Genomic DNA, 19,676 nt, shown 5'->3' with positions numbered 1-19,676 from the left:
TGTGGGCAGGTGGAGGGGTGAGCGTCTATCAACATGAGGAGCCTTTCTCTCTTTGAGGAATGCAGTTTTTAGTCTGGACCACAGACAAGTGCCAAACGGCAGCCAACATGCCTGAACAGAGTGGCAGTCAAACCACATGGAAAACTTATATTGGCCGGAGTCCATAATACTGATTCTCTGATTGTCATCATTTTATATTTTTATGACCCTTACCATTAACCTGTTTATATTTGTGGCATTGTGCAAAGCCTGTTTTGGATCTGCACCTTATGGATATATTTATTTGCACTCTTTCATACTTTATACTGCAATTGCTGCACAATAATTTCCCTCGGGCTGAATAAAGATCCATCTAGTCTTGTCTGATCTTACTGTACAGTATGTGCTTTACTGAGGTCACCCAGCACACACAGGTGTATGGTGTCCTTAAGAATGTGTGTGTTTTGTGCACACTGGTTTGTCTCTGTGGGTCAGCAGTTAACACAAGAACAGTCATATAGTGTCAGTAACCCTGTAACACTAAAACAAATACATTTAACTACACATTATAAATGTTTAAATATGTATAGTATCCATCACTGTCAAATACAATCCATCCATCAGGGGAGCAACAATCTTGTTAAGAGAAGGGAGCTCCCCTGCAGCTTTCACCCTGCCTGCAATCTCGACCATCGGATTCCCGCAACAGGAAATAACATTACTCTTTTACTCATGGATTTGTTTTTCTGGTGCCGAAATGTTTCTCGGTGTTGGTGAATTATTAAAAAAACAACACACCCATTAATTTCGGGTTAAATGTGTTGTAACGCGCGTTACTGAGATTGTAACGGATAATATTTTTTTATTAATGCGTTATATTACTGCGTTACAGCAAAAAGCAATACATTACTGTAATTGCGTTACTTTTGTAACGCGTTACTCCCAACATTGATCATCTAGTTCTATGTTTATTTGGTCCTTGTTCTTAGCTTTATTTCTGTTTCCATGTAAGTACAGTGAGAAAAACTTCAAACTGGAGTCAAACACCTTGTGATAAATAATAAATAAACTATTTGTACCTTGTTGTATACTTGGCCAATAAAGCTGATTCTAATTCTTATTCTTTACCCTATAAATGTGCCTCTTACATCACTTATTGAGTAACAGTAATTTAACAGCTTTTTGGAGCCTGAGGGAAAGGTTTGTGAAACTTCATGAAGTCAGTTGAATTGTGAAGCCCAGAAGCTGTGAACTGATTGATGTGCAGATGTGTGAAGTTAGCAAGTAACAGGATGAGTCCAGCTGGAATAAACGCAGAAAAGAACGTGATATTTATGTTGGTTCTGTGTGTGTGTGTGTGTGTGTGTAAAAGTTAAGTCATATTAACTAAAGAAAATAAAAGTTTGTTAGAGTTTCAGAGACTGACTTAACAGTATAAACAGATGCAACAATAAAATAAAATAAATAAAATTAACGGAACTGACTTTACATTGTGTTATCTTGCTTGAATACAAACTCCAATAAAATACGTCAGAACGATTTTTATTTTATATTTTATTGTGTTCATCAATAAAGCTTTTACTTTGAAACCCCCATGCAGGAAGTTCCGTGAGTCCCAGAAACTTGACACGGCCTGCTTCGCTTATTGCACAGCTGTGCCTAAAGGTGCACGCACCCTCCGCAGGTAGACTAGAGGCAGCTGAAGCTTCCCTCACAGTGATTTATTTGAATCTCCACAGGCTGCTGGAGAAGTCCGCTGATATGAACACTCCTCCTCACAACCTCTGAAAGGATTTTATTAAAATTTTTCTTTGTCAAAATCATAAAAAATCCCTTCAAGGATGCGTCGAAGCAACAGGTGGTCGAAACTGATCTTGCAGACCTGCATCCTCCTGCTGTTGGTGGTCACACAGATGAAGTCACAGCGCAGAGGTAAATGGATGTTTTTAATTCAATCAGTTATTCTCTAGCATGTTTAAATACCTGTGTTAATTATGCGGTGTATTATAAAGAAAGTATTAATGCAGCACTTTAAGGACCATTTTAGATAAAGTCGAGAAAATATTGGACAACACATTTTTTTTCTCTGCATCTTAAAAAAACAGGCTACTTTAAAATTTGAATTCTGACATCCACCTCTGCTGAAATGAGCTGGCTGTGTGCTGACTCAGGATCTGAAAGCTTGTTTTTTCAGGCCAGAATGTTTATGTGAATGTCTAGACTTGTCTGTAGGGAATTATAAATAGCTCATAGCATCTCCTCCACTGTGGACGAGTACTGTACTTTACTGTCTGCAGCCTTTGTTGGGTGTGGAGAAGTGAAGCTAGTAACCTCTGCTCTGTTCTTCCTGCACTGGGAGAATATGAAAGAGTGGGAACCTGATCTTTTTTTGCACTTTACATTTATTAGGGCCCGAGCACGAACCGTGCGAGGTCCCGATTGAATTTGTAAAGATTATATTTAGGGCCCGAGCACGACCATGCGAGGTCCCTATTGAATTTGTAAAGATTATATATATATATATATATATATATATATATATTTAGGGCCCGAGCACGACCGTGTGAGGTCCCTATTGAATTTGCTAAGATTATATATATATATATATATATATTATATATTTTTTTTTTTTTTTTTTCTGCAAAGTAGGCTCAACTGACATGGACTAAACATACTCGAAAACTCACCAAAATTTGCAAACATGTCAGAACCGGTGAAAAATTTCGTATTCTACAAGTTTCGCACATGGGCGTGGCAAAATGACTCGCTAGCGCCACCTAGAAAATTGGAAAAAATTAGCCCCTCGTTCACGTTCAACCTACATGCACGAAATTTGCTGGGGACATGTATCATATCAAGACGCACAAAAAAGCCTCAAGAACCCATAGCCTAAAGTCAACAGGAAGTCGGCCATTTTGAATTTTACGGCCATTTTTGGATGATTTACACACTTCGTACTTTAACGAACTCCTCCTAGGGATTTAGTCGGATCGACGTCAAATTTGTGCTGTGCCTTCGAAAGGCATTGACGATGAAAAGTTGTGCTATTTGCGCGTTTTCGTCAATGGGCGTGTCCGTGGCGTCGATGATTCGCAATGAAACAGGAAGTTGTTGTAACTTCAGTGTACATGCTCACATCTGGACCAAACTGTACATGTAGGATGAGAGTCCCGCCCTGAACACATGTACATGCCGACATTCACCCACAGTCATAGCGCCACCTGCTGGCAACAGAAAGTGCCTTTAACGAAGCAGCCCCCGCCGCACGTTTCACCTACGTGCACAATTTTTGTGGTACGTGTATCTTGTCCAGACGCACAAAAAAGTCTCTTGGAGCCATAGCCTAAACCCAACAGGAAGTCGGCCATTTTGAATTTTACGTCAAATTTTGGATGATTTACACACTTCGTACTTTAACGAACTCCTCCTAGGGATTTAGTCCGACCGACCTCAAATTTCTGCTGTGCCTTCTAAAGGCATTGAAGATGAAAAGTTGTGCTATTTGCGAGTTTTCGTCAATGGGGTGTCCGTGGCGTGGCGTCAAAGATCAACTCTTCGCCATGACACGGAAGTTGTCGTAACTTCAGTGTACATGCTCACATCTGGACCAAACTGTACATGTAGGATGAGAGTCCCGCCCTGAACACATGTACATGCTGACATTCCCACAGTCATAGCGCCACCTGCTGGCAACAGGAAGTGACTTTTAACGAAGCAGCCCCCGCCGCACGTTTCACCTACGTGCACGAATTTTCTGTGGTACGTGTATCTTGTCCAGACGCACAAAAAAGCCTCTTGGAGCGATGCCCTAAAATCAACAGGAAGTCGGCCATTTTGAATTTTACGTCAAATTTTGGATGATTTACACACTTCGTACTTTAACGAACTCCTCCTAGGGATTTAGTCCGACCGACTTCAAATTTGTGCTGTGCCTTCTAAAGGCATTGAAGATGAAAAGTTGTGCTATTTGCGAGTTTTCGTCAATGGGTGTGTCCGTGGCGTGGCGTCAAGATCAAGTCTTCGCCATGACACAGGAAGTTGTTGTAACTTCAGTGTACATGCTCACATCTGAACCAAACTTTACGTGCTTGATAACTCTCCCACCCCGCTATGGAGGACCGATCCTGACACAGTCAGAAATAAATACAGAAATAAATAAATGCTCAATAAATAAATAAGCATCCAATTAAATACACAAAAAATAAAGTAAATAAATAAATGTAGGTAGTAATTAAATTATACAAGGAGACATAAATGTATATTTTAATTAGTGCCTTTACTTATTCACCTTTGTTATAATTACCTTATTTGTTTATTCAACTTTTTTATTACTAATTTTTTAATGTATTTATTTATGTGTGTGTTTTAATATTTTTGTCTGTTTTATTCTTCCTTTGTATTTATTTACCTTATTTATTTTCACCCATGGTATTTATTTCTGCCTGTCTTTTTAAATTTTGTATGCATTTCTGCCTCATTATGCAAATGAGGAGGGGCTGTGTCTCAAGGGGTCATCTTCTCTGCTATTGGTGGACCAGTCAGACAGGAGAGCTCCTACTCTGCCTGCAGACATCAACGATCTTGCCCCTCACACAGTCAGATGGCTTCCTTCAGTGCGCTGAGGTGTTTAACAACTCTGAAGACAATACTACCAGCAATGTCTTCCTTCTCTTTTCACGTAGACGCTCCGACAGACAGTGCTTTCAGTTTGCTGCATGCATGGACACAGAACTGCGGTATAGGGAGAAGCACACGGTCAGCTGGCTGCAGCTAAATCTGGAGTGCACTCGTATTCAATTCTGTATGGTAAATTCAGTTTTAACGGAGCAGAGCGAGCTGACAGGCAGAGTTAGAGACTTTTTCTGTCCGTTTCTCTCTTTACAAAGACGCATGTTGCAGTCAGAGTCTTCTCTGAGATGCGAGCACGACATACAACACAATTTATCAAATTACACAACGGATATACAGTATGAAAATAAGATTGATTGGATTATACTCACAGGAAGTATAAAACCTGTTACATGCGTCTATTAAAAGTAAAGTAACACAAAAATGTCAGGGAAATTACTTTACTTAGATTTAAGTACTGCAGTTGTACATTTGAAATACCTTCCTACCTTTCTGATAGGAAGCCTTCTTGAGGTGGTATAAAACATTTCTTCTTATATTCTGATTTGAGTTGTGGACAACTATGACCACATGAATTAAAAAAACATTTCACTGCCCAAGTCAGCTATAACACAAGTCTTGTTCATCAGACTACATGCTGTACAGTATTTGTGGACAGATTTTGTCCCAGGATTTATTATGCATTTCTTCTTCTTCGTTGCATGATTTAGAATAATAAGGTGAGAAATGGGTCTATTCTGAGTTCATCCTGCACTGCAGCAGCTAATAAAGTCCATTTAATCCCAAAAACGCTTTTCTTTTAGGCAGGCTGGAGCAGAAAACAACTCACCTTTCTCAAGTTGTACAGTAATGTCACATGTGTATGAAGGTGGATCAAACAAGCTAATCTTAAATGTCAAAGTAGAGAGGAGCCTAGTAGGCCTATTTATTTTCATTCATTACACAATATGAATAAGCTATGCAGACAGTTGTAAAGAAAGAACATCTTTTTCTTCTGTTCTCTACTTGTTATAGTTACACAGTATTAGGGGTGTGGGCTGTATTAAAAGTATCCACTGTTCTCCCATGCTCTAACACACAGTAACGATGAAATGTGTGCTGTTCTCACATTCTTCCTCTGTATGTACACATAAACAACAAGGCAGGGAAATATAAAAGGAATTTATTTTATTGTTTGGGTACATTATTGTTCAGTGTACATGCTCACATCTGAAACAAACTTTACGTGCTTGATAACTCTCCCACCCCGCAGACATCTACACCAATACCGATTTATATTCATAGCGGCAAGTGCTATGTAGCTCCACATAGGGGACACAGGAAGTGACATATACACCTTCATGCGGCGTCGGAACCGCGTAGGAAATTCACAGCCGCACCGGCAGAGCTCCAGAATATGCAACTCGGCCGGCTCACGCGCGGACGCGCTACAAGTGCGAGGGCCCGCCCAACGCTGCTTGCAGCTTTAATTAGGGCCCGAGCACGACCGTGTGAGGTCCCTATTGAATTTGCTCGGATTATATATATATATTATATTTTTTTTTTTTTTTTTTCTGCAAAGTAGGCCCAAATGACATGGCCTAAACATACTCGAAAACTCACCAAAATTTGCAAACATGTCAGAACCGGTGAAAAATTTCGTATTCTACAAGTTTCGCACATGGGCGTTGCAAAATGACTCGCTAGCGCCACCTAGAAAATTGGAAAAAATTAGCCCCTCGTTCACGTTCAACCTACATCTACGAAATTTTCTGGGGACATGTATCATATCAAGACGCACAAAAAAGCCTCAAGAACCCATAGCCTAAAGTCAACAGGAAGTCGGCCATTTTGAATTTTTGGATGATTTACACACTTCGTACTTTAACGAACTCCTCCTAGGGATTTAGTCCGACCGACCTCAAATTTCTGCCGTGCCTTCTAAAGGCATTGAAGATGAAAAGTTGTGCTATTTGCGCGTTTTCGTCAATGGGCGTGTCCGTGGCGTCGATGATTCGCTATGAAACAGGAAGTTGTTGTAACTTCAGTGTACATGCTCACATCTGGACCAAACTGTACATCTAGGATGAGAGTCCCGCCCTGAACACATGTACATGCCGACATTCACCCACAGTCATAGCGCCACCTGCTGGCAACAGGAAGTGACCTTTAACGAAGCAGCCCCCGCCGCATGTTTCACCTACGTGCACGAATTTTCTGTGGTACGTGTATCTTGTCCAGACGCACAAAAAAGTCTCTTGGAGCCATAGCCTAAACCCAACAGGAAGTCGGCCATTTTGAATTTTACGTCAAATTTTGGATGATTTACACACTTCGTACTTTAACGAACTCCTCCTAGGGATTTAGTCCGACCGACCTCAAATTTCTGCTGTGCCTTCTAAAGGCATTGAAGATGAAAAGTTGTGCTATTTGCAAGTTTTCGTCAATGGGCGTGTCCGTGGCGTGGCGTCAAAGATCAACTCTTCGCCATGACACGGAAGTTGTCGTAACTTCAGTGTACATGCTCACATCTGGACCAAACTGTACATGTAGGATGAGAGTCCCGCCCTGAACACATGTACATGCTGACATTCAGCCACAGTCATAGCGCCACCTGCTGGCAACAGAAAGTGACTTTTAACGAAGCAGCCCCCGCCGCACGTTTCACCTACGTGCACGAATTTTCTGTGGTACGTGTATCTTGTCCAGACGCACAAAAAAGTCTCTTGGAGCCATAGCCTAAACCCAACAGGAAGTCGGCCATTTTGAATTTTACGTCAAATTTTGGATGATTTACACACTTCGTACTTTAACGAACTCCTCCTAGGGATTTAGTCCGACCGACTCAAATTTCTGTGTGCCTTCTAAAGGCATTGAAGATGAAAAGTTGTGCTATTTGCGAGTTTTCGTCAATGGGCGTGTCCATGGCGCGGCGTCAAAGATCAAGTCTTGCCATGACACGGAAGTTGTTGTAACTTCAGTGTATATGCTCACATCTGCACCAAACTGTACATGTAGGATGAGAGTCCCGCCCTGAACACATGTACATGCTGATATTCACCCACAGTCATAGCGCCACCTGCTGGCAACAGGAAGTGACTTTTAACGAAGCAGCCCCCGCCGCACGTTTCACCTACGTGCACAATTTTCTGTGGTACGTGTATCTTGTCCAGACGCACAAAAAAGTCTCTTGGAGCGATGCCCTAAAATCAACAGGAAGTCGGCCATTTTGAATTTTACGTCCCATTTTGGATGATTTACACACTTCGTACTTTAACGAACTCCTCCTAGGGATTTAGTCCGACCGACTTCAAATTTGTGCTGTGCCTTCTAAAGGCATTGAAGATGAAAAGTTGTGCTATTTGCGAGTTTTCGTCAATGGGTGTGTCCGTGGCGTGGCGTCAGAGATCAAGTCTTCGCCATGACACAGGAAGTTGTTGTAACTTCAGTGTACATGCTCACATCTGAACAAAACTTTACGTGCTTGATAACTCAAGGGGTCATCTTCTCTGCTATTGGTGGACCAGTCAGACAGGAGAGCTCTTACTCTGCCTGCAGACATCAACGATCTTGCCCCTCACACAGTCAGATGGCTTCCTTCAGTGCACTGAGGTGTTTAACAACTCTGAAGACAATACTACCAGCAATGTCTTCCTTCTCTTTTCATGTAGACGCTCCGACAGACAGTGCTTTCAGTTTGCTGCATGCATGGACACAGAACTGCGGTATAGAGAGAAGCACACGGTCAGCTGGCTGCAGCTAAATCTGGAGTGCACTCGTATTCAATTCTGTATGGCAAATTCAGTTTTAACGGAGCAGAGCGAGCTGACAGGCAGAGTTAGAGACTTTTTCTGTCCGTTTCTCTCTTTACAAAGACGCATGTTGCAGTCAGAGTCTTCTCTGAGATGCGAGCACGACATACAACACAATTTATCAAATTACACATCGGATATACAGTATGAAAATAAGATTGATTGGATTATACTCACAGGAAGTATAAAACCTGTTACATGCGTCTATTAAAAGTAAAGTAACACAAAAATGTCAGGGAAATTACATTACTTAGATTTAAGTACTGCAGTTGTACATTTGAAATACCTTCCTACCTTTCTGATAGGAAGCCTTCTTGAGGTGGTATAAAACATTTCTTCTTATATTCTGATTTGAGTTGTGGACAACTATGACCACATGAATTAAAAAAATTAAACATTTCACTGCCCAAGTCAGCTATAACACAAGTCTTGTTCATCAGACTACATGCTGTACAATATTTAACTACAGATTTTGTTCCAGGATTTATTATGCATTTCTTCTTCTTCGTTGCATGATTTAGAATAAAAAGGTGAGAAATGAGTCTGTTCTGAGTTCATCCTGCACTGCAGCAGCTAATAAAGTCCATTTAATCCCAAAAACGCTTTTCTTTTAGGCAGGCTGGAGCAGAAAACAACTCACCTTTCTCAAGTTGTACAGTAATGTCACATGTGTATGAAGGTGGATCAAACAAGCTAATCTTAAATGTCAAAGTAGAGAGGAGCCTAGTAGGCCTATTTATTTTCATTCATTACACAATATGAATAAGCTATGCAGACAGTTGTAAAGAAAGGTGGCGCTAGCGAGTCATTTTGCAACGCCCATGTGCGAAACTTGTAGAATACGAAATTTTTCACCGGTTCTGACATGTTTGCAAATTTTGGTGAGTTTTCGAGTATGTTTAGGCCATGTCAGTTGGGCCTACTTTGCAGAAAAAAAAAAAAAAAAAAAAAAAAAAAAAAAATAATCCGAGCAATTCAATAGGGACCTCGCACGGTCGTGCTCGGGCCCTAATTAAAGCTGCAAGCAGCGTTGGGCGGGCCCTCGCACTTTAGCGCGTCCGCGCGTGAACCGGCCGAGTTGCATATTCTGGAGCTCTGCCGGTGCGGCTGTGAATTTCCTACGCGGTTCCGACGCCGCATGAAGGTGCTATATGTCACTTCCTGTGTCCCCTATGTGGAGCTACATAGCACTTGCCGCTATGAATATAAATCGGTATTGGCGTGTAGATGTCTGCGGGGTGGGAGAGTTATCAAGCACGTAAAGTTTGTTTCAGATGTGAGCATGTACACTGAACAATAATGTACCCAAACAATAAAATAAATTCCTTTTATATTTCCCTGCCTTGTTGTTTATGTGTACATACAGAGGAAGAATGTGAGAACAGCACACATTTCATCGTTACTGTGTGTTAGAGCATGGGAGAACAGTGGATACTTTTAATACAGCCCACACCCCTAATACTGTGTAACTATAACAAGTAGAGAACAGAAGAAAAAGATGTTCTTTCTTTACAACTGTCTGCATAGCTTATTCATATTGTGTAATGAATGAAAATAAATAGGCCTACTAGGCTCCTCTCTACTTTGACATTTAAGATTAGCTTGTTTGATCCACCTTCATACACATGTGACATTACTGTACAACTTGAGAAAGGTGAGTTGTTTTCTGCTCCAGCCTGCCTAAAAGAAAAGCGTTTTTGGGATTAAATGGACTTTATTAGCTGCTGCAGTGCAGGATGAACTCAGAATAGACCCATTTCTCACCTTATTATTCTAAATCATGCAACGAAGAAGAAGAAATGCATAATAAATCCTGGGACAAAATCTGTCCACAAATACTGTACAGCATGTAGTCTGATGAACAAGACTTGTGTTATAGCTGACTTGGGCAGTGAAATGTTTTTTTAATTCATGTGGTCATAGTTGTCCACAACTCAAATCAGAATATAAGAAGAAATGTTTTATACCACCTCAAGAAGGCTTCCTATCAGAAAGGTAGGAAGGTATTTCAAATGTACAACTGCAGTACTTAAATCTAAGTAAAGTAATTTCCCTGACATTACTGTGTTACGCATGTAACAGGTTTTATACTTCCTGTGAGTATAATCCAATCAATCTTATTTTCATACTGTATATCCGTTGTGTAATTTGATAAATTGTGTTGTATGTGGTGCTCGCATCGGGTACTACTGAGACTTCATTGCCCTCTTCAGAGAAGACTCTGACTGCAACATGCGTCTTTGTAAAGAGAGAAACGACAGAAAAAGTCTCTAACTCTGCCTGTCAGCTCGCTCTGCTCCGTTAAAACTGAATTTACCATACAGAATTGAATACGAGTGCACTCCAGATTTAGCTGCAGCCAGCTGACCGTGTGCTTCTCCCTATACCGCAGTTCTGTGTCCATGCATGCAGCAAACTGAAAGCACTGTCTGTCGGAGCGTCTACGTGAAAAGAGAAGGAAGACATTGCTGGTAGTATTGTCTTCAGAGTTGTTAAACACCTCAGCGCACTGAAGGAAGCCATCTGACTGTGTGAGGGGCAAGATCGTTGATGTCTGCAGGCAGAGTAGGAGCTCTCCTGTCTGACTGGTCCACCAATAGCAGAGAAGATGACCCCTTGAGACACAGCCCCTCCTCATTTGCATAATGAGGCAGAAATGCATACAAAAATTTAAAAAGACAGGCAGAAATAAATACCATGGGTGAAAATAAATAAGGTAAATAAATACAAAGGAAGAATAAAACAGACAAAAATATTAAAACACACACATAAATAAATACATAAAAAAATTAGTAATAAATAAAGTTGAATAAACAAATAAGGTAATTATAACAAAGGTGAATAAGTAAAGGCACTAATTAAAATATACATTTATGTCTCCTTGTATAATTTAATTACTACCTACATTTATTTATTTACTTTATTTTTTTGTGTATTTAATTGGATGCTTATTTATTTATTGAGCATTTATTTATTTCTGTATTTATTTCTGACTGTGTCAGGATCGGTCCTCCATAGCGGGGTGGGAGAGTTATCAAGCACGTAAAGTTTGGTTCAGATGTGAGCATGTACACTGAAGTTACAACAACTTCCTGTGTCATGGCGAAGACTTGATCTCTGACGCCACGCCACGGACACACCCATTGACGAAAACTCGCAAATAGCACAACTTTTCATCTTCAATGCCTTTAGAAGGCACAGCACAAATTTGAAGTCGGTCGGACTAAATCCCTAGGAGGAGTTCGTTAAAGTACGAAGTGTGTAAATCATCCAAAATTTGACGTAAAATTCAAAATGGCCGACTTCCTGTTGGTTTTAGGGCATCGCTCCAAGAGGCTTTTTTGTGCGTCTGGACAAGATACACGTACCACAGAAAATTCGTGCACGTAGGTAAAACGTGCGGCGGGGGCTGCTTCGTTAAAAGTCACTTCCTGTTGCCAGCAGGTGGCGCTATGACTGTCTGTGAATGTCAGCATGTACATGTGTTCAGGGCGGGACTCTCATCCTACATGTACAGTTTGGTCCAGATGTGAGCATGTACACTGAAGTTACGACAACTTCCGTGTCATGGCGAAGAGCTGATCTTTGACGCCACGCCACGGACACGCCCATTGACGAAAACTTGCAAATAGCACAACTTTTCATCTTCAATGCCTTTAGAAGGCACAGCAAAATTTGAGGTCGGTCGGACTAAATCCCTAGGAGGAGTTCGTTAAAGTACGAAGTGTGTAAATCATCCAAAATTTGACGTAAAATTCAAAATGGCCGACTTCCTGTTGGGTTTAGGCTATGGCTCCAAGAGACTTTTTTTGCGTCTGGACAAGATACACGTACCACAGAAAATTTGTGCACGTAGGTGAAACGTGCGGCGGGGGCTGCTTCGTTAAAGGTCACTTTCTGTTGCCAGCAGGTGGCGCTATGACTGTGGGTGAATGTCGGCATGTACATGTGTTCAGGGCGGGACTCTCATCCTACATGTACAGTTTGGTCCAGATGTGAGCATGTACACTGAAGTTACAACAACTTCCTGTTTCATTGCGAATCATCGACGCCACGGACACGCCCATTGACGAAAACTCGCAAATAGCACAACTTTTCATCGTCAATGCCTTTAGAAGGCACAGCAGAAATTTGACGTCGATCCGACTAAATCCCTAGGAGGAGTTCGTTAAAGTACGAAGTGTGTAAATCATCCAAAAATGGCCATAAAATTCAAAATGGCCGACTTCCTGTTGACTTTAGGCTATGGGTTCTTGAGGCTTTTTTGTGCGTCTTGATACGATACATGTCCCCAGAAAATTTCGTACATGTAGGTTGAACGTGAACGAGGGGCTAATCATTTCCAATTTTCTAGGTGGCGCTAGCGAGTCATTTTGCCACGCCCATGTGCGAAACTTGTAGAATACGAAATTTTTCACCGGTTCTGACATGTTTGCAAATTTTGGTGAGTTTTCGAGTATGTTTAGGCCATGTCATTTGGGCCTACTTTGCAGAAAAAAAAAAAAAAATATATATATATATATATATATATAATCCGAGCAAATTCAATAGGGACCTCGCACGGTCGTGCTCGGGCCCTAAATATAAGAAGAAATGTTTTATACCACCTCAAGAAGGCTTCCTATCAGAAAGGTAGGAAGGTATTTCAAATGTACAACTGCAGTCCTGAAATCTAAGTAAAGTAATTTCCCTGACATTTTTGTGTTACTTTACTTTTAATAGACGCATGTAACAGGTTTTATACTTCCTGTGAGTATAATCCAATCAATCTTATTTTCATACTGTATATCCGTTGTGTAATTTGATAAATTGTGTTGTATGTCGTGCTCGCATCTCAGAGAAGACTCTGACTGCAACACGCGTCTTTGTAAAGAGAGAAACGGACAGAAAAAGTCTCTAACTCTGCCTGTCAGCTCGCTCTGCTCCGTTAAAACTGAATTTACCATACAGAATTGAATACGAGTGCACTACAGATTTAGCTGCAGCTAGCTGACCGTGTGCTTCTCCCTATACCACAGTTCTGTGTCCATGCATGCAGCAAACTGAAAGCACTGTCTGTCGGAGCGTCTACGTGAAAAGAGAAGGAAGACATTGCTGGTAGTATTGTCTTCAGAGTTGTTAAACACCTCAGCGCACTGAAGGAAGCCATCTGACTGTGTGAGGGGCAAGATCGTTGATGTCTGCAGGCAGAGTAGGAGCTCTCCTGTCTGACTGGTCCACCAATAGCAGAGAAGATGACCCCTTGAGACACAGCCCCTCCTCATTTGCATAATGAGGCAGAAATGCATACAAAAATTTTAAAAAGACAGGCAGAAATAAATACCATGGGTGAAAATAAATAAGGTAAATAAATACAAAGGAAGAATAAAACAGACAAAAATATTAAAACACACACATAAATAAATACATAAAAAAATTAGTAATAAATAAAGTTGAATAAACAAATAAGGTAATTATAACAAAGGTGAATAAATAAAGGTATTATTATCATATTATATAATAATAATACTATTAAAGGCACTATTAAAGGCGTATTAAAGGCACTAATTAAAATATATACATTTATGTCTCCTTGTATAATTTAATTACTACCTACATTTATTTATTTACTTTATTTTTTTGTGTATTTAATTGGATGCTTATTTATTTATTGAGCATTTATTTATTTCTGTAATTATTTCTGACTGTGTCAGGATCGGTCCTCCATAGTGGGGTGGGAGAGTTATCAAGCACGTAAAGTTTGGTTCAGATGTGAGCATGTACACTGAAGTTACAACAACTTCCTGTGTCATGGCGAAGACTTGATCTTTGACGCCACGCCACAGACACGCCCATTGATGAAAACTTGCAAATAGCACAACTTTTCATCTTCAATGCCTTTAGAAGGCACAGCAGAAATTTGAGGTCGGTCGGACTAAATCCCTAGGAGGAGTTCGTTAAAGTACGAAGTGTGTAAATCATCCAAAATTTGACGTAAAATTCAAAATGGCCGACTTCCTGTTGGGTTTAGGCTATGGGTCCAAGAGACTTTTTTGTGCGTCTGGACAAGATACACTTACCACAGAAAATTCGTGCACGTAGGTGAAACGTGCGGCGGGGGCTGCTTCGTTAAAAGTCACTTCCTGTTGCCAGCAGGTGGCGCTATGACTGTGGGTGAATGTCGGCATGTACATGTGTTCAGGGCGGGACTCTCATCCTACATGTACAGTTTGGTGCAGATGTGAGCATGTACACCGAAGTTACGACAACTTCCTGTGTCATGGGGAAGAGTTGATCTTTGACGCCACGCCACGCCACGGACACTCCCATTGTCAAAAACTCGCAAATAGCACAACTTTTCATCTTCAATGCCTTTAGAAGGCACAGCAGAAATTTGAGGTCGGTCGGACTAAATCCCTAGGAGGAGTTCGTTAAAGTACGAAGTGTGTAAATCATCCAAAATTTGACGTAAAATTCAAAATGGCCGACTTCCTGTTGGGTTTAGGCTATGGGTCCAAGAGACTTTTTTGTGCGTCTGGACAAGATACACTTACCACAGAAAATTCGTGCACGTAGGTGAAACGTGCGGCGGGGGCTGCTTCGTTAAAAGTCACTTCCTGTTGCCAGCAGGTGGCGCTATGACTGTGGGTGAATGTCGGCATGTACATGTGTTCAGGGCGGGACTCTCATCCTACATGTACAGTTTGGTGCAGATGTGAGCATGTACACCGAAGTTACGACAACTTCCTGTGTCATGGCGAAGAGTTGATTTTGACGCCACGCCACGGACACTCCCATTGTCAAAAACTCGCAAATAGCACAACTTTTCATCTTCAATGCCTTTAGAAGGCACAGCAGAAATTTGAGGTCGGTCGGACTAAATCCCTAGGAGGAGTTCGTTAAAGTACGAAGTGTGTAAATCATCCAAAATTTGACGTAAAATTCAAAATGGCCGACTTCCTGTTGGGTTTAGGCTATGGCTCCAAGAGACTTTTTTGTGCGTCTGGACAGGATACACGTACCACAGAAAATTCGTGCACGTAGGTGAAACGTGCGGCGGGGGCTGCTTCGTTAAATGTCACTTCCTGTTGCCAGCAGGTGGCGCTATGACTGTGGGTGAATGTCAGCATGTACATGTGTTCAGGGCGGGACTCTCATCCTACATGTACAGTTTGGTCCAGATGTGAGCATGTACACTGAAGTTACAACAACTTCCTGTTTCATAGCGAATCATCGACGCCACGGACACGCCCATTGACGAAAACTCGCAAATAGCACAACTTTTCATCGTCAATGCCTTTAGAAGGCACAGCAGAAATTTGACGTAGATCCGACTAAATCCCTAGGAGGAGTTCGTTAAAGTACGAAGTGTGTAAATCATCCAAAAATGGCCGTAAAATTCAAAATGGCCGACTTCCTGTTGACTTTAGGGTATGGGTTCTTGAGGCTTTTTTGTGCGTCTTGATATGATACATGTCCCCAGAAAATTTCGTAAAGGTTGAACGTGAATGAGGGGATAATTTTTTCCAATTTTCTAGGTGGCGCTAGCGAGCCATTTTGCCACGCCCATGCGCGAACCCCATAAAATACGAAATTTTTCACCGGTTCTGACATGTGTGCAAAGTTTGGTGAGTTTTCGGGTATGCTCAGGTCCCCAAAATGGAGCTTACTTTGCAGAAAAAAGAAAGAGCACGGTTCGTGCTCGGGCCCTAAAAATAATCTTTACAAATTCAATAGGGACCTCGCACAGTTCGTGCTCGGGCCCTAAATACTAATCTGTTTCTTTCCACAGACTTGGCAGAAAATGTAATTGCGAAAACACAAAATCTTTTCTTCAGCGACAGCGTACAGTTCAAAGTTATTAATATTTCAAAGACCAGAATTAATAGAATCTTCCTATCAGTTTGAGTTATTTGAGACAAATGTAAATCAGGTTAGGGGACTCATCTCTCCTGGGTTCACCTTAAAGTAAAAAAAGGGAGGATATATTTAATTGGTATATACTGTTTATATAGTTGTCTTTTTGTACAGTATATCAGTGAATGTATCTGTGTGTAGTTTGGTTGTCTTATGTGTCTGCTCAAAAAAGGGCAAAAATGAAAATGAAACCATGTGAAGTAATAATAGAAAAACTAAACGGTAACAGCCTGGGATTTTCAGTCTTGGCCATCTTTCCTTTCTCCATGGGTTCATGAAGTGAAGTGAAACAAGTAGTCTGGTGTACAACTTTTTTTTGTCTGGAACTACTCACTCTGCTGCACAATATTCAGCAGCTACTCCAGTGAATTACTGGAGGGAGTGACATGTGAAGTGATGCGCATCATTCTTTTTATTTGAAGGCCGCGTCAAAATGACATGGAGGAATGTAGGAGGTTAGGGATCAATCATTTTCACATCAATCAAATTTATACAAATATCACGTGTCTGAAGAAAGTGTTGGCAGATGCAGTAGAACAGTGTTTGCTTTACTGACATGTCACAAGGACTTTCTGCTTGTTTCTTCATTCATTCAAGACTTATGAAGCATCAGTGATAGTCTTCTGTTTTCTACAATATTTAGCTTTTAAGCTTTGGTTTATTACATCATGCTGGTGAAGAAGTACCAGCCAAAATCTTTGCCAAAAATCTTTGTCTAAATATGAAAAAGTTTTCTTCAATTGGTAAGAGAAGGTCTTCTCCCCTACAGGATGGTTGTCATCTGAGAACCCATTTATGTTTAGTCACTTCATGCTTTTAGTTTAACACGTCCTCATAACTAAATGAGTAAATAGGTTAATTGTCAATTGTCCCAAAATTATATTTATGACTGTTTCCCAAAACAACATGCACAGGCATTGGCAGGTAGTAAATACTTGTCCTTGTCGTCCACAAACATGCACCTATTTGACGATCACACATTACGATCATACAGTAGCTGCTCTGTTGAGTCTCTGTGGTTTTGGGTGAGACAGTTATTGACTCGCTGTGAGCAGTAGCAGGGTTATGAAAAGTACTTGCCCTCGAGGACAATATCTGGGCTGCAGGAATTTAAACTGAGGCCTCAAGTTACAAGGCCTTAGCCCTTGACTTAAATGTCACATCTCTTCAGGCTCATGCTGAAAATGTACATTTGACAGGTGAGATCAGCAGATGGCTGGAAAAAGATGGAGAATTATCTTAAATTTTTGTCAACAAAAAAATAAAATTACCCAGAAAAAACACAAGTCTCAGTCTCTTCATTAGAATCTTGTCAGTGTTCCTCCTCTTGGAACAAAACCTCTCATTTATTTTGGTTTTCTCACATTCTAAAGAAGCCACTGAACTCACCGCCATACACCACGTAATTCTTTACTGCCTGGTTTCTACAACAAATGTCCTCATTCAGCGATTACGATCCTCCACACAAGGAGCTGACTGTCTTGTCTTCAAGCTCCTGTGTTGCTTAATGAATTGTGTATTGAGGGGACCAACACCAACTGTCTCACACCCTCTGAAAATGCCCTCCTTTTGTCTGTGCCAAAAACCCACTTCAACATACCACAGGATGTCAGGACCTTGGCGGAGGGGGTGAAGGGAGGAGTGTCATGGGGTGTTGATTTCTCGCAGAGCTTCTGCCAAGATGCCCCAAGGAGGACTTTTTTGTGTCTTCACTTTGAAGAATTTGAGATATTTGATAACTGGGAAGCACAGCAGGCAAAGAAAGAAATCAGTCCTTGAATCCTTGAAACTGTAAGGATTGTTAGGGCCCGAGCACAAACTGTGCGAGGTCCCTATTGAAACTGAAGAGATTATTAGGGCCCGAGCACGAACCGTACGAGGTCCCTATTGAAACTGTAAGGATTATTAGGGCCCGGGCACGAACCGTGCGAGGTCCCTATTGAAACTGTAAGGATTATTAGGGCCGGAGCACGAAACATGCAAGGTCCCTATTGAAACTGTGAAGATTATTATTTTTAGGGCCCGAGCACGAACCGTGCGAGGTCCCTATTGAAACTGTAAAGATTATTTTTAGGGCCCGAGCACGAACCGTGCGAGGTCCCTATTGAAACTGTAAGGATTATTAGGGCCCGGGCACGAACCGTGCGAGGTCCCTATTGAAACTGTGAAGATTATTATTTTTAGGGCCCGAGCACGAACCGTGCGAGGTCCCTATTGAAACTGTAAAGATTATTTTTAGGGCCCGAGCACGAACCGTGCGAGGTCCCTATTGATACTGAAGAGATTATTAGGGCCCGAACACGAACCGTGCGAGGTCCCTATTGAAACTGAAGAGATTATTAGGGCCCGAGCACGAATCGTGCGAGGTCCTTATTGAAACTGTAAAGATTATTAGGTCCCGAGCACGACCGTGCGAGGTCCCTATTGAATTTGTAAAGATTTTTTTTTCGTTCTGCAAAGTAAGCTCCATTTTGGGGACCTGAGCATACTCGAAAACTCACCAAAATTTGCACACATGTCAGAACTGGTGAAAAATTTTGTATTTTATGGGTTTCGAGCATGGGCGTGGCAAAATGACTCGCTAGTGCCACCTAGAAAATTGGAAAAAATTAGCCCCTCGTTCACGTTCAACCTACATGCACGAAATTTTCTGGGGACATGTATCATATCAAGACGCACAAAAAAGCCTCAAGAACCCATACCCTAAACTCAACAGGAAGTTGATTTACACACTTCGTACTTTAACAAACTCCTCCTAGGGATTTAGTCGGACCGACGTCAAATTTCTGCTGTGCCTTCTAAAGGCTTTGACGATAAAAAGTTGTGCTATCTGTGAGTTTTCGCCATGAAACAGGAAGTTGTTGTAACTTCAGTGTAAATGCTCACATCTGCACCAAACTGTACATGTAGGATGAGAGTCCGGCCCTGAACACATGTACATGCCGACATTCACCCACAGTCATAGCGCCACCTGCTGGCAACAGGAATTGACCTTTAAAAAAGCAGCCCCCGCCGCACGTTTCACCTACATGTATGAAATTTCTGTGGCACATCTATCATGTCCAGACGCACAAAAAAGCCTCAAGAAACCATATCCTAAACTCAACAGAAAGTCGGCCATTTTGAATTTTATGGTCATTTTTTGGATGATTTACACACTCCGTACTTTAACGAACTCCTCCTAGGGATTTAGTCCGACCGACTTCAAATTTCTGCTGTGCCTTCTAAAGGCATTGACGATGAAAAGTTGTGCTGTGAGTTTTTGTCAATGGGCGTGTCCGTGGCGTCTATGATTCGCCGTGAAACAGGAAGTTGTTGTAACTTCAGTCTACATGCTAACATCTGGACCAAAGTGTACATGCAGGATGAGAGTCCCGCCCT

At 41.4% G+C, this 19,676-nt stretch overlaps 1 protein-coding gene across 1 annotated transcript in view; it reads left to right on the top strand.

Annotated features, from left to right (window-relative positions):
• The first annotated feature begins 1,649 nt into the window (after positions 1 to 1,649).
• LOC119905336 (collagen alpha-1(XVIII) chain-like) overlaps positions 1,650 to 19,676 on the top strand; it is an 84,360-nt gene continuing 66,333 nt past the window's right edge. Inside the window, exon 1 of the mRNA XM_038722281.1 lies at positions 1,650 to 1,911. Coding sequence (XP_038578209.1) covers positions 1,821 to 1,911 — 91 coding nt within the window. The 5' untranslated portion in view covers positions 1,650 to 1,820. The remainder of the gene's footprint in view (positions 1,912 to 19,676) is intronic.

This window comes from Micropterus salmoides, unplaced genomic scaffold (genome assembly GCF_014851395.1).
Source record: "Micropterus salmoides isolate LMB-PRFRI ecotype aquatic unplaced genomic scaffold, ASM1485139v1 Ms_hic_scaffold_1, whole genome shotgun sequence".
Lineage (NCBI taxonomy): Eukaryota > Metazoa > Chordata > Actinopteri > Centrarchiformes > Centrarchidae > Micropterus > Micropterus salmoides.
This window is presented reverse-complemented; position numbering and strand designations above follow the sequence as displayed.